The sequence below is a fragment of the Paralichthys olivaceus genome, chromosome 17 (assembly GCF_024713975.1).
Source record: "Paralichthys olivaceus isolate ysfri-2021 chromosome 17, ASM2471397v2, whole genome shotgun sequence".
In the NCBI taxonomy this organism is placed as follows: domain Eukaryota; kingdom Metazoa; phylum Chordata; class Actinopteri; order Pleuronectiformes; family Paralichthyidae; genus Paralichthys; species Paralichthys olivaceus.
The window spans coordinates 8,682,410-8,708,029 of record NC_091109.1 but is presented as its reverse complement, the minus strand read 5'-3'; the positions used below and the strand labels follow the sequence as shown (position 1 = coordinate 8,708,029).

Sequence of the window (25,620 nt, the reverse complement as noted above, 5' to 3'; positions counted from 1 at the left end):
CTTATGTGCAATGACTGTATCTTCAAATCCCAGCAGGCCTCCATCGGATTCAGTGGGTTGAACATGTTGATGCATAGACATTTGCAGTCGTTTTCACAAAGATGAGGTAGATCAGCCTGCACGTTACCATCGAATCAGCTTTGTGTTCAACCCTGGGTGTGTTGATGTGATAATGATTCAGTTAGTGGCGACATTATGTGAGAACAGTAGCTCTAATGGGTACATTAGCATTTCTACTGATCTCTGGGTGTGTTTGTGTGATGTCGTACGAGCACAAACATGTGGGGGGTGGTGGTGGTGGAGGTATAGGGCTGAATGGAGGATGGGTAAACAAGTGTGCAGTGCATTAGAGCTGGTATGTGTTGATAAGACTTAAGCTTTACCTTTGAAGATCACACTACAGAATATGTTGCAATAGCTAAACAATTGTGTAATTTTAATTGCATTATACTTGTATGTATTATTTGTATATCTGTGTTGTTTTTTGTACTATCATGGCAAGAACCATAGAATATTAACATACAATATTTACCCCCTTGTGCTAATAAGCAGGATTTTGAATTCCACCAAAAAATGTGTGCTGAATTCCCCCTCTTGCATTTCTCAGAAAATGAATTTATCTTCTCTGGTGTTCCTTTCTTCTACAGGCTGAGAGCAGATCAGTCAGTTAAGGTGTGTTGTTTTGTGTAATGGGTGTGGGTTTTGTGAAATGTGAGGCTATCAGTCTCTTGTTTGTTGTCTTGATGCTTGCAAATGACCTCTTAAAAGTCTGCCTTTTAAAAACAGATCATGGAGTCCCACCCTTCCCCAGGCAACCTTGACCTGCTACTTTCTTCACAGTATGACAGACACATAGTATTCTGATTTAAATCAGAGGACGTTTTAATCACATGGTAAAGAGCAATACCACAATGGAAAGATGCAAGAAGATCAGGTTTGCTTACACTATCATGGTCTGCTACTTCAATTACGCTTCAATATTAAGATGCATTATATTACATGTGCATTTCTAATTCTCATCCTTACTTATACAGTTGAGAATATTCTGTTATGTTCCAACCTTATGCTTAAATTGTTTGACTAAATAACCCCTTATAAATTTACAGTCAATATCCAATAAGGAAAAGAACTAAAAAGTAAAGGTCTGAGATATTTATCATTAAAAATATGTGAGAAATGTTGATCCAGCCTCTGAAATGTGAGCACAACAATTCTGACCATGAAAAATTGTGACATTTTTTACTTTTCCCACAAGTAATGAATAATGAAGAGTAGCTGGGATATGTTTATTAATGGAAATGACTCAAATACCAAAAAGTAATATGAGCAGCTGTATCATCCACAAATGTAGAGGAATGGACAGTGCAATATTTCGCAAATAGATAGATAGATAGGATTTAAAAAAAGTAATAATTAAGTAAAATAATGTTGCAGAAGTTCACTAGCTGAGTCTTTAAACTTCACACGTCTGTGTATTAGGGATCTTCTTCTTTTTCTCATTTAGTGTCTGAACGAGTTGTGCTGGGACCTCCTGTCCAGCTGAGGGCGCTGTTTGTTGCCACCCGGCCGAAGACTCGCGGGTCCCTTTAACTTATCCCACGAGCGGCTCGTGTCAGCCTCTGTCCCTCGTGTCGGTTCGAGCAGGACGTGTCTGTCAGCTTCACCTCATCGGCTCCTCTCCTCCACAACACACCTGACCCTCCAAGAAGTTTTACAAAGTGAACGTTAACTCGGCTGATCGCGGTCGAACCGAGCCACAGAGGAAGTGAAGTGACAGTTGTTCCAGGTTTATCAGAAAACATCCTCCAGCAGGTGAAGCGAGGTGAAACAGACATGACAGAAGAACTGGAGCAGATTCTCTTACAGCTGACACAGCCTGACAATGCCGTCATTCACCAGGTGACGCCCCACGCAACTTTGTTCAAGTTAACATCAGTGTGAAGAAGTTAGCTAACTAACCTAGCTAAGTGTGTGCTGACAAACTGTAAAAACACTGGGCATTATTCAGCTCCAGTGTGTTCTGTGTTGAGCTGCTGACTGTCAGTGCGGTAACTCAATGTAAAGATGGAGATTTAAGGTTGTGCCATGTGTTGCTGCCCTGTAGCCTCTGCAGCTATGTGACTGGCAGCCAGCCAGCCAGACTTGGTGAGATCACTCTTTCTTTTGTCCACTGTCAGGCCACAGCCCAGCTGAAGCAGGCTTTCAAAGATCCAGCCATTGTCCCAGCCCTGTGTGCTGTCATGACCGGCTCCCAAAACCCCCAGGTACTCGCTGTGTTTGAGTGAGAAGTTCAAATCTAAGCATCTTCTCCAGAACGACAGACAAGCGACAGGTGTCAGCCATCGTCTCTGTGTCTCACTATGCATGTAAACCAGCTTTTTCCCTCTTAGATCCGTCAGTCAGCTGCAGTGATGCTGAGGCTGCGAGTGAAGAAACACTGGAGCAAGATAAGGCCGGACGACAGAGAGAGGTGTGGTCATAACTTTTTCAATGAAGTCTTTTACACTGTTGCAGCATTGTGCCCCTTGTTAGAGTTGAAATAAAGTTGAAAATAACTTGGTGATGTCTGCTTTGCTCTGACAGCCTCAAGGCGGTGGTGCTGCAGGCCTTCGTGCAGGAAACAGAGTAAGTTATTCAGTCTTTACAGTCTTAGTTAATTATATCTGAACACTTATGATGTGCATGTAATCTCAACCCTGCCCTATTATCTCACTGTACATGATATTGTCTTGTCCATATATTGTCCAGTGTCCCCTTTGTCTTAGTCTGTTAACATGAGCTTTTCCATACCGTACCAAAAAATACTTTAATCCACTTAGGTCATTATTTAATAAATTATTCTGATTCTGAATTTCCCTGGTTTAATGTATTTAAAAAGGATGTTGTCTAGACAAACAGATGATACAGATGTCACTTAGAGCTTCTATACTCGTATATGAATGAATAAGTCTGGAGTCCTGTCTGTGAATCACTTTGCAGACACACTGTGCAGCACTCGCTTTCCCAGCTCTGCGCAGTGATGGTCAAACATGAGACACCAGACCGCTGGCCTGCCCTGCTGCAGTTCCTCAATCAGGCCACCAAGAGCAGCAACCTTCATGAGAGACAGGTACAGGGAGTTTAGCCTGTTTGTGGTCGGTGTTACCGTCCTTGAACGTGCATTTTTTTCAGCTGGTCTCCTATTTTGATTTGGCGCTCAGGTCGTCTAGAGCTACATGGATTGAGCCTGAGGCACGGGTGTGTGAACAGGTCCATTGCAGAGACTGTTGTCATGGCAACAGGCACATAATGGTGCTCCTGGAGAAAACAAGCTGGTGCCAAAACTCTTCTTTGCCATTTTCTGGCAGCGTGGTTACATTTTGAAACTGAAAACACTGAGTCACTGTGTATGAAAGGCAGAGGTGACGTGTTGACAGCACAGTTGGCGAGGAACGACCAAACCATCAAGCAGCTTTAGATTCAGTGCGAAATATTTTTAAGAAATCAGACTGGTGTTGAATTTGTCAATAAAATCTAATCTCTTGTGTCCTGACAGGTTGGCCTCCTGCTGCTGAACAAGGTGATGGATTCCAACCCTGAGCCTTTCAAGCCTCACTACTGCCAGCTGCTACAGCTGTTCAGTGCTGTGCTACAGGACCCCAGCAACCCAACAGCCCTGTACTACTGCATCCTCACCCTCACAGCCTTTACTGCATACACCGGCTCAGAGGAGATGGTGAGGCAGCGTTACTGTTTTCAGATTGATGTCCTGTTTTCCACAGTTTCTTACAATATATAGACAAACCATTAGTAAATCAACCGTAACCAAAGCCCTAAACTGTATCTAACTTAAAGTCATTTTGAAGACATGTTTCAAATTACAGTTTACATTTTGCTGCCCAATAGACCCTGATGCGTTCGATCATCCCAAGTCTGATTGGGGCTTTGAAACACATCATCAAGGCAGATCAGGTAAATTGTGATTTGTTAAAAACATTTGATCACTGTTGCTGTTTCTGCTGTAGGTCAATTGTATTAAAGATCATGGATGAATCAGACCTGGTCATTCATCGTGTTTCTCTTTGTCTGATCAGGACCAAGCCAGCGAGGCCATGGAGGTGTTCAATGAGCTCATAGAGAGCGAGGTGTCTGTCATCGTCCCTCACGTTGCCGACATTGTCCGTTTCTGCTTGGAGGTATGAGCTATGAAGTCTGTATTGTATTTCTCCTCTGCAATTTTCTATTCTCAACTTTTCCCTGTAACTGACATATAATGTCCGTATTCTGAATTTCACTGTGTGTTTGTGTCAGGTGGGCAGTGACACCACACTGAATAACTCTTTGCGGGTGAAAGGTCTCTCTTGCATCACCTTCCTCATCAAGTTGAAGAGCAAGGTAAAGTCACCTCTTGGCCACAAGAAAAAAATGTCCTCTATCCGTCCTTAAGGACCATAAACATGCAACAAGAATCTATAGTCATGGTGAACCTCATTCCTTAAGGATCTATAGTTCTTCTGAAGAGATGGTCGGCAGACGTCCCCTCATCTTATCTTGATATTCAGTTACAAAAGTAAAGTTGTATAGACAGATAATCTTAGCAGATTACAGTTATTTATATTCATGTGTAGCTATTTACATATTTCCCATGTACACCTACTACAAACGTGTTTCTGTTATTTGGAACTTTCATCAATTCTCTGGGAAATCATTATTTATTATTAGTTCATTGGTGTAATGTAGTATTACTTAGCTTTCAGAGGTACAGATAAAATAAAAACCTCAAAAACATACATATTAACCTAAATTTGGCCTTAATCAGGGAATAGACAAAGTTACGTGTCCTGAATTTGTATAAAGCTGCTTTTAGATATGCTGTGTAATGTCTAAGTCTGTTGCCCCCAACATTTTTTGGAACTTTTCCTGCCAGCTCCCTAGGCGAACACGTGACGGACATGTAACTGAAAGAATAAAAATAACTTTGGAAGAAGAAGAGGCGCAACACCTGCTGCTCAGAACAAACTCCCTAATTCACTGATTAGTAAAACACATCCATCACCTTTTCCTCTACTTCACAGACCATGCTGAAGCAGAAATTGCTGAACCCCATCCTACAGGCCATCTTCCCCATACTTGTTGCAGCCCCACCCCCCGGGGAGCAGGACCCAGAGGACGACGAGGACGACTCTGGAGACACAGACAATGACAATCCCAAACATTGCGCCGCACAGGTGGGGAGAAGTTGATTAGTGGGGTTGATTCACTGTGTGTTCCTCTGTATTGTTCTACAATATCCATGTGTGTACTTCCACATAAGACTTGACCTCATTTGTTTCTGTACATCCAGATCATCGACACAATGGCGCTCCACATGCCTCCAGAGAAGCTCTTCCAACAACTGGTAAGTCATGTAGACATGTTGGATCTGAACATTAACATGCTCTATTCGATGAAAGTGAAATAAAGCATAAACTTGTATAGTAAGAGAATATACAGTTACTGAGGTTACATCTTGTATGTTGAATTTTCTTTTGTTGTTTTATGCAGATTTAAAGTGTTAAGAGATCAGAATCACATACCTGCTTCATTACCATGTCTTGCATTGTATCTTGTGTTCCAGATGCCCTTCACTCAGGCCTGTCTTGCCAGTGACAACCCCTATCAGAAGAAGGGGGGTCTCTTGTGTCTTGCAGTACTGGCTGAGGGATGTGCTGACCACATACGCACCAAGTATGTTTATCAGACTTTCAAAAATCCTTTATTTGAGGGACGGTCTGTTGGCAAATGATAATAACGAATATGTTATCAGTCACTAAGATTTGAGTACATTAACCCGTGTGTGTACTTGTGTTAGGATGTTGTCACCAATGCTGCAGGCAGTGTGTCAGAGTCTCTCTGACAGTAATCAAGTGGTGCGCTGTGCTGGCCTTTTTGCTCTGGGACAGTTCTCTGAACACTTACAGGTGAGTCAGAGCAAACATCCTCTTATTCAATAGTACATATCCTGCATGCTATGCTTACATGTGATGACAAAGTATAGCACTTTGATATAGTTGTGTAATTGCCACCGTTCGCAAATACAAATTGGCAAAATTACATTACCTCTCCTTTTTGTTCTCAAACAATAGTTAATCTTCTTATCACATGACTGTTGACAGACATTTTGACCGAACTTGCATGTGCTCAATTTTATATATATATTTTTTCCCATGTGAAAGTCAAAACTTGTATGTGTTACTAATACTAATGTAGGGCCACCGCTGGAAATCTAGTAATTATCTTATTAGAGTTGAATACCATGAATCTCTCTGTTTTCTGTTCCTAACCTTTGTTCCACCTCTTCCTCTTTTCAGCCTGAGGTGAGTAAGTTCTGTTCCGAGTTGATGCCTCTGCTGTTGGGATACCTCTCCTCTTTGAACCAGGCCAAGGTCGGCCACGTCACCAAAGCCTTTTACGCCCTCGAGAACTTCATGGAGAACCTAGGTAAGCTAAAAGAAGATTAATATGACTGGTCCAGAAGAACCTGCACATCTCGTCTAGTATAAAAAAACTTAACGCTAATCAGGAAGCTTCACAACAACCTGTTTTATCTGTTCTTTATTTCCTCTCTCTAAATAGGGTCAGATATTGAACCGTACCTGCCCACTCTGATGGAGACCATGCTGTCTGCCCTCAACAACACTGAAAACCTCAAGATAAGAGAGCTCGCTGTGTCTGCCATCGGTGCCATAGGTAAGAGGTGACAGATTCACAAGAAAATCATCACGCATGTTATTTCTGGTTTACTCTATAAACTAAAGATTAACACCTTACATCTCACTTTGACAGTGTTCAGTTTGCTCCCTAATTCAAACACACACAAAAAGAATTAAAAAAAAAAAAAAGATTCTCATAGTTAACATGGCAGCATCACTTTGCAAGCGTATGGGTTCCTTTTACTGAAGTATGAGTATTTGTTCTGTGAAGGGGAAAGAGACAGCAGGTTTACATCTTAGCCAAACAATATTCCAGGACTCTGGCTGATAATTGATGAAACTGTCAAACTCAAGACCAAAATATGAATCACCTTCTTCTCAGCCAATGCTGCCAAAGAGCTGCTGGTTCCGTACTTCCCTCCAGTAATTGAGAGCCTTAAGGGCTTCCTGACCACCACCACAGAAGAAATGAGGTCTCTACAAACTCAGTCACTGGGTAGGTACTGCATCTGTCTCAACCACAGCCTCAGTGCATGTAGCCTGGATGACTGGAGGTTGACTGTGTTTTGTTGTTGCTGTCAGACACTCTGTCTGTGTTGGCTCGTACCATCGGCAAAGATGTCTTCAGTCCTCTGGCTGCGGAGTGTATTCAACTGGGCCTCAACCTCACGGACACCATTGATGACCCTGATCTGAGACGCTGCACGTACGTAGCTTCTTCTCAATTGGAGGAGTTTTTTAAATTATTTCCTGAACACATATGGTTTCCTTCCTGCCACAACTGTTTTGGTGCCTTTTCTCGTATTCAGAAATAATAGCATACGCTTCACTATCCCTCTTTTAGGTACAGTCTATATTCTGCTGTATCCACAGTCAGCCCTGAATGCCTGACTCCTCACCTCACTGCCATTACCACAGTCATGCTGCTCGCCCTCAAGTCTAATGAAGGCATCACGGTAAAAAATCTATATTGTCATTGCAAGTCCTCAATGATGTGAATACTATACAGCGTTTGACTTTTCTTCATCATGCCTCCTCAGGCTCACCTTGAGGAGGACAAGACGTTCGTACTGCTGGATGATGAAGACAATGAGGACGACAACGGAGAGGAAGAAAATGATGTCTCTGATTTTCCAGAAGATGAGACCGAGGCGGATGTCCACGATGTTGCAGGGTAACACATATATACAGAGAGAAGGTTTTTACGTATTGTGACCAAATTGCACCAAATTCCATCTGACGCCACGTTTATCCGTCTCTCAGCTTCAGTGTTGAGAATGCTTACATCGATGAGAAGGAGGACGCCTGTGACGCACTGGGAGAGATCGCCTTCAACACAGGGTAAGATTTTTAACAGTTTTTACACATTATATAACAGGATTCTGGCTCAGCCTTTATATTATATTTACTGCTACGCTCACACATTGTATTGTTATATTATTCATGTATGCAGCTATGTCCTTAATTAAAGGTCAGAACTGCAGGGATGATTTATAGTTTAAATATTTTTTTCTGATTCAGTCATATGTTCTTCAGAAGCCTGTATATTAATATCAGTGGGTAGTTTTGAACTTGTTGCTGTGCTTTCCTCTGACAGAGCTGCCTTTCAAGCTTTCCTGGAGTCGAGCTTCCAGCAGGTTTACGAGATGAGAGATGTAAGTCACTGCGTCAGGTTGTTTGGTCAAACCTCCGCTCTTTCTCTAATGCTCTGTTTTGGGCACATTGTTGTCGGTATTTGTGTTTACATCCTGTCTGTGTCTGAGACTTTTAAGTTCTGATCTTGCAACATGTTCTTTGTTCTTATGCAAACACTGACCTTTAAATGCTGTATAATATGACTTCTCTAAATTAATAATCTGTTATTCTGTTATTTATTTATAAGGGGGTTGAAATTTAAGGAATGAAAAATTTCGCATGTTCAGTTAAATCCAGTGAGAACCTGGTGGGAATGTTGCCTTCTTGCACATTTTGAGCCAGAGTGTGTGCCTTAGTGATGGAGGGATGGAATAATGGTAGCAAGACCCTGTCAATGCACACGATCAATCGATTGTGAGTCAGTCTCAGCAGTCAATCATGTTTCTGTTTTTATCATCACAGCATAAAAGCCTAGCCACACTATCCACGTTGCTACAACTTGATGCTTTTCTATGCTCCCTCACTTCTCTACCTCCCTAGTTTCCCCATGAAGATGTCCGCAGGGCAGCATTTGGAGCCATGGGCCAGTTCTGTCGAGCTCAGCACAAAGCGTGGAAGGAGAATCCCACTGAGGCCAACCATCAGGGTAAAGCTCTACTCTCAGGAAGTCTACACTGCTGATATTATTATTAATAGGAAATGCAGAAATGTGCAGAGCTGCTCTTCGCTGCAAACATTAATGTGTATGTCAGCTAACTTAAAGGTTTCCTTATTTTCTGAAACTGTCCAACAGGTGTCAATGTATTTGCCTTCAGCTAATTTGAACTTTATTCCATCTCTTAGCCCTCCTGAAGCTGCTGGACATGGTGCTGCCTTGCTTTCTGGAAACGGTTCGGACAGAGCAGGAGCGCCAGGTCGTGATGGGGGTCCTGGAAACCATGAACAACGTTATCAAGTCCTGCAAGGAGGAGGTTTTCAAAAATCCGTCCCGCCTAAAGGAGATCAGCTACATCATCCGCGATGTGCTGAAGAAGAAGGTGAGAGACTAAAGGGGATCCGTAGATGACGTCATCTGCCAAAGCTACAACTGATAAAACTGATTCAAATGCAAAGCTAGTTGCTAATAACCCTCTGCTGTGGTTCCTTCTTTCTTTTCTGTCTGTTCAGATGGTTTGTCAGGATGGTGGTGCTGATGAAGCTGATGATGAGGAACAACAGGTGAAACACATCCTCAATGCTTCTGAACATTTAATATCAAGATTTTTTATTTCTCGTTTTTAGAATGATTCAAAGTCAATATTTTGTTGAAGAACCTTTGGCAACACGTGTCAGGGAACCCTTTTCCTGTCATTTCAATTTCATCTGCCACTCTGGGTGCATGTGTTTCATGTCCAAATCCCTGCCAGACAACTCTGCATGCTTTTTGTTGCAGGCGGAGTATGACGCCATGCTACAGGAGTTTGCCGGGGAGGGGATTCCCCTAGTGGCCGCTTCTGTCCCTGCAGACAGCTTCGCCCCATTCCTCAATGACCTGCTGCCTCTGATCATGAGCAAAGCTGTGAGTCTGGATGCTCAGACAAGTTTTCAAATCAGTTTGCTCCACTGATTTTTCCAGAACTATGTCATACTGCCTGTTTTGGTCAGTAGCAGAGTGACATTTGTTTTTGTTCAACAGAAATCCTCGTGCACGGTGGCAGAACGCTCCTTCTCTGTGGGCACTATTGGGGAAATCCTGCAGGCCCTTGCGGGTGTATCTGGGGGTAGAGGAGTGGCGGGGCGACTGTCCAACCGTCTGCTTCCTGTGCTGGTAGCTGGAGTGAGGGACAGTGACGCAGAGGTTCGCAACAACAGCGTGTTTGGACTGGGATGTCTGGCCCAGGCGGCTGGACCCATCGTTGTAACGTATCCTTTCACCCGTTTGCACTTCTATTTGGAGTTAGCGCTGTGATATAATACTTTTCTAAGGTTTCCTTAGCTAATTGTATACCAGAGATTTTCCGATGATGCTGTCGGTGTTTTCCAACATGCTGACCAAAGAGTCAGACCTAAGGGTGATCGACAACCTGTGTGCTGCCCTCTGCAGGATGATCTTGAGTAATGTAGAGGCTGTCCCTCTGGAGCAGGTACAGTTACAATTTACTCCGCTCATTCAAGATGTCTCTATCTCTACCAGTGAGCAGGACATTCAGCTAACGACAGAATTGTTTGTTGAGGCCAATCTGCTGCTGTGCTCTGTGGCAGGTGGTTCCTGCTCTGGTGGCTCGTCTCCCTCTTAAAGAGGACCTGGAGGAGAACAAGACGGTGTTCAGCTGCCTGGCCATGCTCTACACACACAGTCCTGATCTGGTACAGTACACAGCTCATTTACACTCACTATTAACATCCCCACTGCAGAGAGAGAGTGTGTTGAGATTCTGACTCTACTGGGAAGCTTGACAAAAAAAAAAGATTAAAAAAAATAAGGATGTTTCAGAGAGAAATAAACGAGACTGAAGGAAAAATGTGCAATATATTTATATATAAGGAGCTTTTTCTAGAATTTAGATGAACAATTAAGACAATATTTCTGTAATTCTTTGATTAAATATTTTAAATTTTACATTCCTGCATTCTACCACTTATGCATACAGCATTGTGATGATGTCATCCTCAACAGTCTGTCAAACATCACATGCTTGGATTACAAGTGTGCCTGTAAACAATTTGTATCTGGAGTCATAAACATGTGGATTTTTTTTCAAGAAGCTTCATAGTTATGTCAGTCTGGTAGTGAAATGGTGTCTTTTGATATCACGTGCTTCTTGAATTTTTTATTATTTTCTGTATTTCCATGGCAACAAGTTTGACTTGGTCAAATTGAGTCGATTCTCACCTCAGAACCTTTTACCAATAAGCAACAGAAGGATGTCACGCATTTTTCTGTTTACAGAGGATATGTCACATCTCCTGATGACTTGTTTTGAATATTCTTTTTTCCTTTTCAGGTTTTGAAGTTAATGAAGCCCATAGTTGCTGCATCCAGTCATGTGTTGGGCAACAAGGAGGTTGATGAAGGTGAATATTGTCGCTTAAAATTTTAAATCATAATGCAAGATATGAAGCATGGAAACTGCAGAGTGTAAAGACAGTGTATATAGTTTATTTTAATGTTTACTCTCACTGAAATCCACAAATCTATCTGTATCACTGCTGGTTTTCTGCTTTCACACATGCACGGATGTCCAGACATTTCCCTGAAGTGGAAGAGTCCAAAATATGAATGAAAGAGGTTTAATACATATAGAAGACACAGACAAAGATATCAACTTGGAAGGACAAAGACATTCTAGAGCTGTTGGTGATAAGAGCCGACAGAATTTCTCAAGCAGGGACAGCAAGAGACTCATTTATGACCAAATTGCAAACATATGTGTGAAAGCGATATCATAAAAACAAAGGCTAACTGAAAGGAGCTTAAAGCTGGTGTTACTTTAAATTGTCATGTTCTGCCTCCAGATCCAGTTTTCCCGACTTGAGTTCATGTCTGAAAACCAGCTTGTGTCTCTCGTCCACAGAAACCCAGAACACCGTGGCCTTGCTGATGAGGGAATTTGCTCAGCGCCACTCTGCAGACTTCCAATCAGCTGTGATCTCTCTGGCTGGAGAGCAACAGGCCAAACTCAGCGCTGCCATCTCTGCAGCGTAGCCGACAAGGAGGCCAGCCAAAACAAATTTTTATACTGGAGGTGTTAAAAGGGACTGTTGTTGCTAATGGATCCCTAAAAACTGATCTCAGCACTTCAGATATCTACAATAGCTATTATTACCCTCAGCAGTTCTCCCTTGAAGTTTCAACAGTTAATTTATTTACTTATTTGCATGCCCGTTCTGAAGTTTGGTTATTTTAAGACTCCCTCTTTACCATCCTTTGGTTACATTTGTATTTTGTTTTCTTGTCATTCCTGCAAAGCACTACTAAGAACTGCTACTGCCTTGTTGCTGCTGTTCACACAGATCTCTGTTTTGCTCCAAATGTGAAGCAATAAATTTGATCTCCTGTTAAATATAATATTTCATTCCCAGCCACCAACTGTAGCCAGAGACTGCATGGATTCTCCACTTGTTCTGCTTTACTCAGATTCATCTGCTGCTTAAGAAGGGATTAATCTAATGGCACAACATCTCAGACGTGTGCTCCCGTGAACTCCGGTGGATATTTAGTCATGAAAACCCTCAGAGCTCTCTGGACACATTAGAACTCATAGTTAACACTATTATTATTTAACTGCTTTCTGTAGCTTTAGGAAACTTTTAATGGTGAGCAGCTCAACCTGTGACCATGTGAAGCTCAAGTTTGTTTTTTTTGTCGTACTGCACCCTCGTCTCACAGAAATGCCTGACAGGACATTTGTCTCAAACGTTCACTGGGACTCAAATAAACTGATGTAGGATTGATGGTCAAAGGTCAAGGTCCCTGTAACGGCCATTACTCAAACATCCACATGGTAATTACGACAAAATTTCACACGTGTCTCAAGAGGATGAAATGATGAAGGGATGATGTGTTACACCTAAAAAGTCAAAGGTCAACTTCACTGTGACATCATCATGTTCTGTAGAAACCTGTCACTGAAGGGTTTCAATACAGTAACGGGAGAATGTAACAATATTTCACATTAGGTCAGAGTTTGTGGTTTAAGATAACATTTTAATTGAACTGGATTTCAGTCATTCTGAATGATGAAAGCGGCACGAATCTGTGTGTGGCGTCCACATTTGAAGTTTCATCCTCTGTTATGGTTCCATCAGAATCAGCTTTATTTGCTGAACACTTTACATCGTATATATTTCAAGAGTTGGACAGACTTAACTATACAAACGTGTCCTGCCACACAATCGACAAGTGAAAGAGATTCTTTTTCTTTTTATAAATGCAACAATTTAGGAAAAAAATAAATAATCTTTAAATTCAGGCAGATTTAAAACTTACACATTCGACCTGGTGTAGAATGAGACACTTTGAATCCTCTAAACAAATGCAAACTTTGCCTTGGATTAGTTAAACAACTATGTTAACCTCCTTCTAAAGATGAAGCAAATGTGCAGCTCAGTGATTTATAGCGAAACACACACACACCCAGGTCTGAGATGTTTCTCTTCAGATATCCCTCTGTCCGTGCGCCTCAGTCGAGTCCAGCTGCTCATTTTCCACGTCCAAAGCCATCGTCATCTGCACGGGTGTCAATCCATTGTCTGACACAGACACAGAGAGGTGTTTGTAAGCCCACTGATACCAGTATGTACTCATGAAGACATAACCACACATTTGAAGCTTGGCGTGTGGTTTGTTTTATCACTACCTGTCTAACTGTACACAGTAGAAACATGCAGATAAACAACCTGCAGCAGTCCTATAAATACAATCAAGCTCAGCCAAATTTCACACACTCTAATATACACTGATGTCATCTTTGGGATGATGTCATTTCATTTCCTCAGGGTGTAGCACACTGCTGTGATCCACATCAGTGTGAGAGTTCACACATTTCCTCAGACCAACTCACCTTTTGGTTGCACTAAAACAATTACCTACATTTTATGAAGCCACACTAACAACAACTGACGCACAACCCCCCCCGGCAAACTAAGAGTAAAATAACTTCAGGTAAGTAAATCAGTAAAAGCTCTCTGCGGACCTGTGTATCTCTGTTTCCAAGGCAGGATGTTCATTCCAGTGCGACAGAAGGAGCGGTCAGTGTGGGCCTCAGTGCTGTACAACACCTCCTGGAGCTCTTCATCTCCAGGCCTCTGTGCTTTCACTCGCACCTACGAGAAGAAACCAAATGTCTTTTTTGTTCTTTTACTACTTCCTCATTCTTTTGTAGAAACAGAATTTTTGGATTCCTGTCATCTCTAAGTCGTACCTCCAGGATGGTGATCTCCTTCTCCTTCAGCTTCCCTGCTTTGTTCTTCACCTGCGTCTTCTTGGTGTCGACCCACACCACCCTCTCCTTCACCTCTGACCTGCACGCACACACATTTATATTGAAATCTACCTGAAACGTCTTTCTTTATGCAGGTTCCTCACAGCACACTCACTCCTCGATGCCCAGGTCAGCCAGTGTCGTGTCCAGGAAGGGGAAGGGTTGGTTTGCGGGGTCAGGTTGCACCTGCACTGGCAGCGTCACTGCCATGGGGATGTCCCACTCCAGCTCAACGCGCACCAGCTTTCCGGGGCACTCCCTGTCTGCTGGGCTGTCCCGGCCTCCGGCGCCATCTCCCCCCACCGGCAAGCTCTTCGTCTCATCTGCCGCCAGCTTGATGTTTGGATCACTCTCAAAAATCAAAAGAAAAGAAGGGGACGTATCCCTTTGCCTCTTCTCTCGTCTGATCTCTACCTCTGAGACTCCTGAGCCTTTTCTCTGTGAACACCGTCCTGCTCTGTTCTGCTCTCAGGGCCGATGATTCAAAGCTTGATGCGTCTGGAGAGAATGAGTGTCATACACACAGACCCATGCTTTGCCCTCCTGGCTGATATAAGCAGCTGGTGAGGATGTGTGTTATGTGTCGCTCACATGTGAGTTTCATTAGGCTGTCAGGAGGCTGATGGACAGATGGCAGTGTTTGTGTTATCAGTGTGAGTGTGTTTGAGTGTGTTTCGGCTGTAAATTGAGGTGCTATGTGCTCTGATGTTTTACACATGAATATTTATGACTTAAAACTGACAAACAGATACATTTGCCCACACAACATATGAGAAAACGTCAAGCGGTCACTTGAGGTTCAGCGTGGACGACACATTTATGACTGTGTAATGAGATCATCTCACAAATCTCCACCTCTGCTCATCACTGTCTCTCCTCCTGACAGTTTAGGTGAACAGGAAGTTGATTTATGAGACGTCACACCTCATTTTTAGTTGTTCTGAAACAAACAAAGCACTCAGCACACGGGTAGGACATGTGTGTTGTCTGCACTGCAGGGGTCTTACACTACCCCTCTGGACATGGCACATTCCACCACAATAAACACTCACACAGACATCAGCCTGATGCCAGCAGGGGGGTGATGTACAGTTTGGATGATGTAAACAGTCTGTTAGTGTTTGAAGCTGAAATAACTGAGGGACACAATAGGGGACAAAATAGTCGACCTCTTTGAGATGCTGTAGTTTTGTAACAGAACATTACATGTCAGTGAGAATGACGTTTCCTGACATACCGGCACAACCTGAATGCATCACAAGTCGTATCAACACAATGACTGTGTGTTGATATAAATCAGGATGAGTGTCCCTATGGCTGCAGCTAAAACCTCAGCTCAGGCCTCTCAGTCACAATGAGGTGCCAGTGTGTGGTCCAATGTACACACACACGCTCTCACAGTGAAATCAGCAAGCACGTTATTGTTAAATTATTGAGGCATGAGGTGAGGAAGGAACTGTCTGATGGGGAGCAACATCATGGTCCTAGTGAGACACGACAAAGCTGATATTCTCAAACCACCATTGTTTTGATGCTGGAGATTTAACTCTGCTTTTTACCTCAGAAGAACAATTTTAAGCCTCAACTTTAGTGACATCATATCCGAAATAACCCAATAAAATCCAAAAAGTCTCAGGTCTGAGGAAGAGTAATGTCAAAGATCATATTTTCCACTGAGCATGAAAATCTTTAATAAAAAAGTAAAATAATTGAAAGGCTAAAAATTCACACAGCAGATATAAATTGTGAGGTTAAAAACCACACAAAATGTACAATAAAGCCAACAGGTTCTTTGAGACGTTAAAAACTTCAATAAAAACATGTAAAGATCTTTAAACACCATTAAAATGTGTAAAAATGTTTAAACTCACAACATGAACAAATCCAAACCGTATTAAAATTGGTTAAAAACTTTAAAAATGTAAAAATAACACTGGAAAGAAGCAAATGAATGCGCCTCAATTATACTCAATATTAAAATTCATAAAAAACATTGGATTAAAAAAGAATGAACGCATGTTCACGTATGAGTGGGAGAACTGATGATCTCATGTGTGACTGTGTCATGTGCAAGAATAAAAACAGGATTCAACAAGGTGAGCATAGGAACTAATTCTGTCTGTGTGAGGCCTCAGTGTGGATTACTGTCGAGGTCAGAGTCTCAGGCAGATGTGATGGTCATGTTGCTGTAGGGCTCAGTCTGTAGTACGGTCACGTGTCCGGCAGAGAGCAGCTCTGAGGAAGAGAAGCATCGATGTGAAGAAATGGGATTGAACCAGTGTCATCTGTATTTTCATCGGATGCAAAGATAATATCATACAACTCCAACTGACCAAAAATGTTCAAATGTTCATATTAAAAGCTCTACTGCTCCTCCAGTCAACCTGGTTTATCTTGTCAATATTTGTTTTTGATTGTCGATTTCCTCACCGAGCAGTTTGTAGAGCGTGTGAGCTGCAGTGGTGCGGTCGGCCTCGGGGGGGAGCAGAGAGTCAAAGGTGACCTCAGCAAACCTCTGCAGGATGGAGGAGATCCAGCTGAGAGAGACAAGCAACGTGAGAAGAGCATGGTTATGATTCAAACTACAAGTATTGATATAAAAGAACATTTTATTACTATGTGTTGACGTGCTCACACTGTGTTTGTGCACATGTGAAACATCTGCTCTCGGATTTCTCCTCTGCTCCTACATCTTAGAGTAATGTGGAAGAAAATCCTAGTTTCACTAAGGTGTGTGTGTCTGAAGCACCTCAGCATGTCCTTGCTCTCTGTGTCAGTCTGTGCCTCGGGCATTTCAATGTTCTCCTCTGCTATAGGCTCCATTAGTGGCCGAGTGTCCTCCTGCGGAGACCTGCTCACACACACACACACATTGATTTGCCTTTTTTATCCATTAAGTCATCCGTCTGTCTTAACATCAGAGGCTCACCATCTCCCAGTCGGGGTGATCACATCATTTCCAGACTTGTCCTCTCTGGAAATGTCCAGGATCACATCTGATACAGCTGTTTACACACAAACAAACACACAATGAATCGCTGACAGCTTGAAATGAACAATTTGTGTATTAGGATCTGAAGAACTAATTTAGTGTCCGAGAGAGGAAGAGTTCTTACATGAGCCATCAGCGGGTTGCAGTCCTGACTCACTGGATATCTAAAAGCGAGAGTGAGAGGCAGAGCTTCGTGACACAGACACAAGGTTTATAATCTAATTTGTCTGATCACTGAACTGAACACACTCAGTTGGCAGGATACAACTGCAGGGAAGCTGCGTAACCTTCATTATTGTAGCGATAGCCTCAGAGTGCTGCCTCAGATGTTGGCATCCGAGCAAAAGTGGACTTTGGTGAGATTATTTATCAGCTCGCCCTCCCAGATTCTGTGTTTGATTTCAGGTTATTATGTGGAAATTAGACGAAAGAAAACAAAGTAACAGACTTCAGCTGGTTGAACCCACCTGCTTCATGCTCGAGTGCCTCAGTATTTCTCGGTCCTGCTCAGACTCCACTCTCGCCTCCTCCTCCTCTTCTTCTTTCTCCATCTCCCCACTTTGGTTCTTCCCATGCACAGGCAGGGCAGTGAGCAAGGCACACTGTTTCCATAGCAACTGGAGGTCAGCATGAGGGAGGGCTGTGGACGGGGAATTTGGTCACCATTTTGTGTTTTCTGCACGAGAGCTGAAGTGATGAATTTGTTGGAAGTCAGTGCTGTTCACTGAGCTGTAATCAATACTAATAACACGTCTCAGAGGCTCTGCAAGGTAGTCACTGATTAGAAAACATCTACAAACCTTCTGATGACTTATGTTCTAGTGTCTCTTAACAGAGAGGTTACAGGTCGAGTTTCTGCAACATGAACAGTATATTTCCTTATGGAAATGTGTGTTAATTTGTCAAGATAAAAACATGAAATACTTTTTCTCAGAGCATTTTCTCTGCCTCACATTTCGAGATCTCGAATTTACCAGATTTTTACATTTCCCCCAAACTATTCAAGGTTTCAAATCCTTATTACTTCTATTTTTTGGGGGGTACGTTGGTAGTCTATTTTTAGCATTTACTTTATTTCTCCTCTTTTTTCCTCTCTTTGTTCTGACATTGTTAATAATATTCTATAATCCATATATCTATCCAGGATTTCCTTATTCAAGAAAAAGTTCTAAAATGATTTTCAGTCAACAGCACAGATGATTAAACAGGTAAATTGTTGCATTTAGTACTGACATCCACAGGGGGCGCTGAAGAGCTCAGCAGGTGTGGCCCACTTGGTCAAAGACGGCAAGTCCAGCAACACACCGGACTGAGAGAAACAAACACAATAGTAAAGTGATGCAGCAGTTTCAAATAGAAACACACAGAGCAGAGGTTTAAAGACTAATGATGGTGTCTCAGAGGAAATGAAAGAGGAAAGGAATGAAGGGACGAAGGAAAGAGTGAGGACATTGAGAACAATGGATTACAACTCCGGTGGACACCCTGATGAAGAGACACTTTGAATGTTCAATCTTTGATCATCAGTTGTTCAGTGTCAGTGAAGCTTTGATCCTCTTCAATGTGTATTTATGTGTGACCATAGACTGTATATTAAGACTTCCACTTCCTCCCACTATCCAGAAATGAAGCCAATATGTCCCAGATAAAATGACAGAAACCATCTTGAGAATGTATTTGATGTTACTGTTACTTTTTAGTTTGTCCTAACATGGAGGAGGTGGTCTTTATTACCTACTCATCTTTATAACCAGTCTATGGTCCATACAATATCTAGACTACAGTGTGTGTGTATATGTTAGCACAGTGTTCCTAATAAAGTGCTCATTCTCTGTAATTTGTATTGCTGAGTGAAACCATCCCAGTGTGTTTCTGTACCAGATCCAGTGTCTCCGCCTTGGGTTTTACAATCTGTTCCTTCATTGCTCTGTCAGAAATCTGGACCTGAGGGTCTGCAAAGACCAGCTGACGCCTGCGACTTCCAGGAGGTCTCCTGATTGGACAGACCTTGATCTGATGTCAGAGTGAGAAACACAGAGTGTCTTTACACAACCTGTTTACAGCACTGGGTCTGTGATGGGACATCACAACTACAAGACACATACTGGAAAATATAATCTGTGTGTTGACACACCCACATGTACTTTCCATTACATGTGTCCAAAACCAAACACAGAAGGCTGCTGATGAGTCACTCTGTGGAATGTAAATCAAAGCCGACGACAACTTTGTCACTGTCAGTGTTTACGTCATGTTATGATCTGACAGCTATGGAAGATCACATGTTAATAGTTATGAAGCTTTTCATTCATTAAAATATCAATTACTTTCAATGTATTCTATTTATCTACAGATTAACACATTTTATTGTTTTTTCATTTTATGATTAGTTATTGTGGTCCTCAACAGACAAAGAGAAAAACAAACATGTTTAGATGTTTGTATGGTCTGAGTTATCTGACAGCATCACCTCTTCATTTGAACGTTCTCTCTCTTGGTCCACTTGCGTCCCAGATTCTCCAGAGGGAGGGGTTGGCATAGCAACCCGCAGTGGAGTCATCTCTCGGCCAAGAGATGCCAGAGTAATGTCCACAGTTTGACCTGTCTCCTCATCCAGCAGGAACACACTGTCCCGCTCTTCTCTCACTGCTGTTTTATTCAGCCTGGAAACAAGAACACAAACACACACACACACTTATAGTAAACACACTATACCAAATATATTTATTTAGCATATAACACAGTTTTGAACTAAACATACAAAACTGAATAAAGATTTAGTCACTTGTTTAATGTCTACATGGTATACTTATAAAGTTAGTCAGTTCAGATCTATGGGGATTGAATACACATCCTCACTCCTCTGACCTACTTCTGCATTAATAATATGTTAACGTACATTTACTAACGTTATTGTAATTTGCCAGTGAGCCCAGCCCCAGAACACAAACAGAAGTGAGCAAGAACTTTCTGGACTTTTTTAACAACAGCCAATCGTTGCAACGTTCAACCAGGAATTAGCCCTTGGCCTACATGTATATTTGCGGTTGGGTCATTAAGTCTTGTTATTCTTCAAATAGCCTACAGTTCTAATTCTGCATCAGTTTCATGTACACTCCCCTCATCTTCTTCTTCTACAGTGCATTCAGGATCATGGTTGTTATGGAGGTTTTCTGGAAGCTGGTGAAAGGAAAACTCAGGCAGCAGCTGATGTCTTATGCAGAAGATTTAAATGTGGACTTAATGGATCACGGAGACCAGAAGGTGGAACAATATACAAACAGAGTACCATGAGCAATTGTCACCCCTAAGTCTCAAGATGTCTCCCCCAGCATATATCTCTCTCTACTTGTGTCCAACAGCACATCCATGAATGGCTAGAATTTATCATTTCTGCTACACCTGTAATGCTAATATATACTAAGTACTGTGGGACTGACAATCATTGGTCAGGTTAAAGTTTCTCTACAAGACTCACTGGTCAAAAGAGGACATGGCTCCTTCAAGCTCCCTGGTTCTCTCCCTGCTCCGCTGCTCCTCCACTTCTGTTGAACACACATGTACATAACATTCAGAGAAGCAATGTGAGATATTAACATACAACACATAGATATAAATAAGAAAAATGGTTAATGGTTATGATAGAAACACACACCTTTACAGAACTGGTCGTTTTGATCCATCAACAAGTTGATCTCTCTGTCTGTGACCTCAGGAAGATCCTCTCCCTCGAAATTCTGATAGAGAGACAGAGGAGGACAGTCACAGAATGAAATGTCAAGATATGAATAAGGCAAAAAAACCGAGGCAATAAAGTTTGTTCAGTTTAGTGTCTTAAGTGATGGATAATATAAGTATAAGATAATATAACTTTTTCAGTGCAAAGCGAAAATAAACCCATGGGGCAAGTGGACAAGTGGAGGGCAGAAGAGGACAGCAGAGAAGTGAGCCACATGTCTCTGTGAAGGAACAGAGTGGAAGCTGATGTAATTAAGTCAGATCTTATCAAGTCAAAACAGCCTTCATCTGCTCATGATGCTTCAGGAGGAGAGTAATGAGTCATTAAGTGAAGCAGTAAGGAGGCTGACAGTGCAGCAGCGTAGGTATGGAGATTTACTGTTGTTAAACAGCTGTGTTTATATGACTTAGATAATGTACTTCTGCTTTCTACTCAGCACTGTGTGTGCTGAGCAGTGAATTCAAAACAACCAGTTAGCCATCAGGTATTTTACTTCCACATTCTCTTGCACCATTAATGTCACTGCATTTACCATTTCCAAGATTAATGGAATTTTTTTTAACAATTGTTTCTCACAGATATATTTCTTTAGCAGTGAAAAACACAAACCTCCAGCAAAACTCAGCAGAATGAAACACTACATCATCCTACTGATACAATTGAGAAATTTCTGTTGTCTTTATGTCCTTCGGTTTTTGAACTTGGTGGGTTCACTGCTGAGGACCTGAAATCATATTATGCCTGCTACATCTAAAAATGATGACTGTGATGTTTCGTGTCGCTGGACTCTGAAAAAAGAGTTTACCTCAGCAGTGATGACGAACTGCTCCTTCTCTGTCAGCGTGATGGCGACTGAGAGTGACCTGAAACCTGGTTTGACACAGCAGGAGGAATTCAGAGGCACAAATGTTTGTAGCAAAAGAGGGATGTGTGGCACTTAAATGATGATTCTAGAGGAGAATGAATTCTGGGCCTGGCTTTATCCTCAACTCATGCATTTTAACACAATATCACAAAGTAAAAATACCTGAACTGTCTGATTGAGATGAAGGGAGCGTTATTGCCAGTCATGATAGAGTATGTGAGTGGGCATATTGTATATCAAGCAGTCTTGTAATCATAGAGTCCATGATCAGTTGCCAACACGATAAGACACAGCTAAAATGTTTCAAATGATGTCTTACCCTCGTTGTTAAGTGTGGTGAGGGGACTGGGCACCAGGGAGTGCTGTGAACCCACGTCTTCACTTGTAAACGCAGTCTACAAATAAATAAATGTTACAAACATTTCATACAGTTAAACTAATTTATTTTCCTTTTCTATGATTGTAAAGTGTGAACTGAGCCTTGAAAAAAATGGTTAAATGACCAAATAGTTTTAAAGGGTTATTTCAAAAGTAAAAGATTTTCTTTCTTTTGCCTCCGTATACTAAAAGCTGCTTTGCTTTAACTTCATGTGGCCCTCTGTGGTGAACTGTATAGGAGGTCTACTAATATCTGATATACTTCCTTATTTCTAAAATACTGAATAGGAAATTTAATCTCAACATGTAGTTTTTCTGATAATAGTAAACAATAATATATATATTATTGTGTATTATATATTATTGTGCCATTGCAATGTAAATATCATTCTGACATTTCGAAACCGTTCTTTGTCCTCAAGAAACACTTAGTATTGAGCTAAATCTAAATCACATGTGGTATTTCCACAGGAAGAGATTACAAGGAGGACAAAGTTCAGACATGTTGGCAATATCTGCAGCAGCCGGAACTGAGTGAGTAAGTAAAAGCGATCTGCTATGATTTACTCAGTCTGATATCATGCACATCTATGGCAGATTGAGAGTGACCTGAACTTGTGTATGTGAGGTAATGAAGCAGTGAGTCACATACAGGAGTTGAAGGCTCATGTTGTGTGTGCTAAATACAGTCAGAGTAATCTACTTACTGTTATCCAATTGTAGTTCATGACAAATTCACTGATGTTTTAGTCATCAAAGGCTTAAGCGCCAAAAGTCATAAATCGTGTTAGATAAGATACCTTCTCTCATTAGTTAACTGTTCTTCAGATGTGAGACTGTAATCCTGGAATCTGCAGTTTGTCCGAGGCATTTAAAGATGTATTATATGTAGTGGGGGTGGTGATCTTGTGCTACACTACAGACATTAGGTCACACACCCTGTGTTGTTGTCTGGTCTTCAGAGCCACAAACACATTTATACATGCAGTCTGGCTGTACTGGTGCATAAATAATGGTAAATTGTACCTGGAGTATTCTATAGGGGCTGAGGAGTTGGTGTGATTCCATGAGACCGAAGAAGGGGTCCTGAGCTCTCTCTGTCTCTTCCATCAGGTACAGGCTGTCAGGCACATTCAGGGCCAGCCTGTTGGATAAAGAAATGTTACTACCAAAAATATTTTTTTAAAAATATCCATCTTCCACAAAGACATTCAAGATCTGCACAGTTCTGATTAAAATTTTAGATTCCCCAAGCTACAAAAGACCCTTCCACTGTGTATTTTCCCCTTGGTGTGTGTGCAAACCTGTCAGACTCAGCCATGTCAATGCGTGAGCATCTTTTAGCACGCAGAAAGCGGTCGATGGTCTGTTGAACCTCCTCTGGAAAAGGGGATTTCACACAGAAGTCTTGGTATTACAAGAAGATGTATCACATATAAGTCAATTTTTAAAATATCTGACATGACAAATGTATTGAAGGTCCGCTCTAAACAAGAGGAGGCACTGAATGATGTTCCTGTAATTACATTTTCTATTTCAGCATTTGATGTAATTTATAAGCTCTTGTTATGCACAAACTTATTTATTGCTTATTGAAAATGAAACCCTATTCTACATTAGGCAAAGATCTGCAGACTGCAGATGTGTTCTGATTTCATGTCCAAATTATCTGATAATTATGGTTGTATTGTAGTTTGCAGATGGATGAAGATGAATAGAGACTGTTGAGCTGTGTTCGATGATATATATAGCTTTCAAAAGCTTTACTGTAATCTGGGTCACATGGTATCTGGTTAATTTGGGAAACAGCCGCAATGTAAAGCATGTGGGTTTTATATTGCACAAAAAGTCTCTATGTTTTGTCTCTTGCTCTTACTTTCTGATCTTTCACCTACAACAGCAGGAAGTCACAGCATATTATGTGTCAACAATGTAGATTAGAGGAGAGTTGTGACTTCACAGTGATTTTCTATTCCTGGTCTTTCTATTCTTGCTCGCTCCTTTTTCTCTCACCGAGCAGGAAGCCACACTGGCTGTGGTAGACGACCACCACTCCATACTGCAGCTGGGACGACAGGTAGAGAGAGAAGCGAGGCCTCGGCAGGTTGGGCTGCGATGGAGGAACCTGAGCCGTCACGTAGCCCAAAATGTCCCCGCTGTAAAATAAATGTACCAAAATGCGTTAAAATTCATTAACTATGTCATAAAAAGCTAAATGTTTAAATGAATATAGGATGTAGCTGCATATAAAGTATTACATGTAGTAGATCAAATCCTTTCTCTGCTAAAGATGAACATTAACAAACATGTCTCTGTTTTCTTTAATATTGAGTAATGTGATGAATGAACATATTAGCTAATGTTACTGAAATACAACACAAAAATCAATTGCATCTTTTATCTGCTCTACCTTATTGAAGCAGAGAGGTTGGCATTAGCTATTTCTTACCATGTTAGCTTGACATTGACTTTGAGAAGCTCTCTGCGAGTCACCCTGGTGCCTCTGGTGGCTGCTAACCTGAACAATCAAACACATTTAGGACATTTAGTGAACTTTAGCTCAAACATTATTTCTGTCACATCCTCAGGCTCGCTATGTAGCTACTAGCACACGAGCTAACTAGCTTCTTTAAAAACTCACCATATTGTGGAGAAACATCCGGTGTGGCGGTGGAGGACGTTTGGATAGTAAAACATTGTTCTATGTTTTTGTAAATATCGGACGCTATGAGGGGGAAATGTAAAAAGTTTAATATTTATTAAAATGTAAAATATTAAAAGTTTAGAAAGTGCGCTTAAGTTTCCCCGCCCCAAATCACAGCGGACCAATCAGATTGAGGCATTCATCATTTTGAAAGTGAAAGCTGATGATGCGTTCATGAACTATTAGAAAATAGTTTTCAGGAGATGATGCTTTCAATGTTTGGAGAAGTGATTAATTTACACTAATGTACACTAAACAATGATTCTAGATTTTCTTTTTACAGTTTACTTTTTGTACTTGTAAATTGTATTTTTTTCACTATTGCATTCACACATTTGAACAAAAAAAGAAATCAAAAATGAAAATAAATTAAGAACACTAATAGTATAGGAGGATAATTTAAAGTGGACAATATTTACATAAAAGATATTTAATATTGTTTATCTGTCCCTAACTCTACGCTGACAACCAAAGGTGACTGTGCTTTTTCTGTCAAAGCCTCTAGACTTTGGAACTCGTTACCTGAGGAGATCAGATGCGCTGAATCAGTCACCCATTTTAAAACACTCCTTAAAACACATTTGAACAAAGCTGCTAGTATTCTTGATTCCAGTTTTATTTATTTTATGGTGGTTGTGATGACTTATTTCACTTTGTCAGTGTGTTTCATTCA

General features: G+C 41.4%; 3 protein-coding genes across 3 annotated transcripts; 1 reads left to right on the top strand and 2 right to left on the bottom strand.

Annotated features, from left to right (window-relative positions):
- Positions 1 to 1,570: 1,570 nt before the first annotated feature.
- Positions 1,571 to 12,354, top strand: ipo4 (importin 4). The gene is made up of 30 exons (XM_020087718.2): positions 1,571 to 1,899; positions 2,178 to 2,264; positions 2,391 to 2,470; positions 2,584 to 2,625; positions 2,980 to 3,109; positions 3,536 to 3,715; positions 3,886 to 3,951; positions 4,074 to 4,175; positions 4,291 to 4,374; positions 5,055 to 5,207; positions 5,324 to 5,377; positions 5,597 to 5,706; positions 5,831 to 5,939; positions 6,330 to 6,459; positions 6,595 to 6,708; positions 7,054 to 7,167; positions 7,254 to 7,377; positions 7,516 to 7,627; positions 7,712 to 7,845; positions 7,935 to 8,012; positions 8,269 to 8,326; positions 8,847 to 8,952; positions 9,150 to 9,343; positions 9,474 to 9,524; positions 9,739 to 9,864; positions 9,982 to 10,208; positions 10,297 to 10,429; positions 10,548 to 10,652; positions 11,291 to 11,360; positions 11,861 to 12,354. Exons 1-30 carry the CDS (start codon positions 1,834 to 1,836, stop codon positions 11,989 to 11,991), a joined length of 3,270 nt encoding a protein of 1,089 aa, XP_019943277.1. The 5' UTR covers positions 1,571 to 1,833; the 3' UTR covers positions 11,992 to 12,354.
- A 1,026-nt stretch (positions 12,355 to 13,380) lies between these two features.
- Positions 13,381 to 14,623, bottom strand: LOC109629529 (uncharacterized). Its single transcript, XM_020087273.2, has 4 exons — positions 14,385 to 14,623; positions 14,210 to 14,309; positions 13,982 to 14,111; positions 13,381 to 13,538 (listed from the first exon to the last, which is right to left on the bottom strand). The coding sequence occupies exons 1-4, from the start codon at positions 14,477 to 14,479 to the stop codon at positions 13,444 to 13,446; spliced, it is 420 nt and encodes a 139-aa protein (XP_019942832.2). The 5' UTR covers positions 14,480 to 14,623; the 3' UTR covers positions 13,381 to 13,443.
- Positions 14,624 to 15,933: 1,310 nt separating this feature from the next.
- On the bottom strand, positions 15,934 to 25,055 carry rec8b (REC8 meiotic recombination protein b). The gene is made up of 18 exons (XM_020087392.2): positions 24,885 to 25,055; positions 24,693 to 24,761; positions 24,257 to 24,399; positions 23,548 to 23,623; positions 23,270 to 23,387; positions 22,185 to 22,260; positions 21,806 to 21,870; positions 20,917 to 20,998; positions 20,740 to 20,806; positions 19,732 to 19,924; positions 19,140 to 19,274; positions 18,495 to 18,570; positions 17,729 to 17,901; positions 17,386 to 17,425; positions 17,199 to 17,274; positions 17,019 to 17,120; positions 16,700 to 16,806; positions 15,934 to 16,504 (listed from the first exon to the last, which is right to left on the bottom strand). Exons 1-18 carry the CDS (start codon positions 24,938 to 24,940, stop codon positions 16,431 to 16,433), a joined length of 1,728 nt encoding a protein of 575 aa, XP_019942951.2. The 5' UTR covers positions 24,941 to 25,055; the 3' UTR covers positions 15,934 to 16,430.
- Between the last annotated feature and the right edge of the window lie 565 nt (positions 25,056 to 25,620).

What these genes read in the sequence shown, in the direction of transcription:
- LOC109629529 (XM_020087273.2), bottom strand. Translation starts at nt 14,479, where the DNA reads ATGGCAGTGACGCTGCCAGTGCAGGTGCAACCTGACCCCGCAAACCAA. An exon ending in GCTGACCTGGGCATCGAGGA is followed by an intron (nt 14,310 to 14,384) that starts GTGAGTGTGCTG and finishes GTGTGCGTGCAG; the next exon opens with GTCAGAGGTGAAGGAGAGGG. An exon ending in AGGAGATCACCATCCTGGAG is followed by an intron (nt 14,112 to 14,209) that starts GTACGACTTAGA and finishes TTCTTCTCGTAG; the next exon opens with GTGCGAGTGAAAGCACAGAG.
- ipo4 (XM_020087718.2), top strand. Translation starts at nt 1,834, where the DNA reads ATGACAGAAGAACTGGAGCAGATTCTCTTACAGCTGACACAGCCTGAC. An exon ending in GCCTTCGTGCAGGAAACAGA is followed by an intron (nt 2,626 to 2,979) that starts GTAAGTTATTCA and finishes ATCACTTTGCAG; the next exon opens with ACACACTGTGCAGCACTCGC. An exon ending in AGTCTAATGAAGGCATCACG is followed by an intron (nt 7,628 to 7,711) that starts GTAAAAAATCTA and finishes ATGCCTCCTCAG; the next exon opens with GCTCACCTTGAGGAGGACAA.
- rec8b (XM_020087392.2), bottom strand. Translation starts at nt 24,940, where the DNA reads ATGTTTTACTATCCAAACGTCCTCCACCGCCACACCGGATGTTTCTCC. An exon ending in AAACGACCAGTTCTGTAAAG is followed by an intron (nt 20,807 to 20,916) that starts GTGTGTGTTTCT and finishes TGTGTTCAACAG; the next exon opens with AAGTGGAGGAGCAGCGGAGC. An exon ending in CACGCTCTACAAACTGCTCG is followed by an intron (nt 16,505 to 16,699) that starts GTGAGGAAATCG and finishes TCTCTTCCTCAG; the next exon opens with AGCTGCTCTCTGCCGGACAC.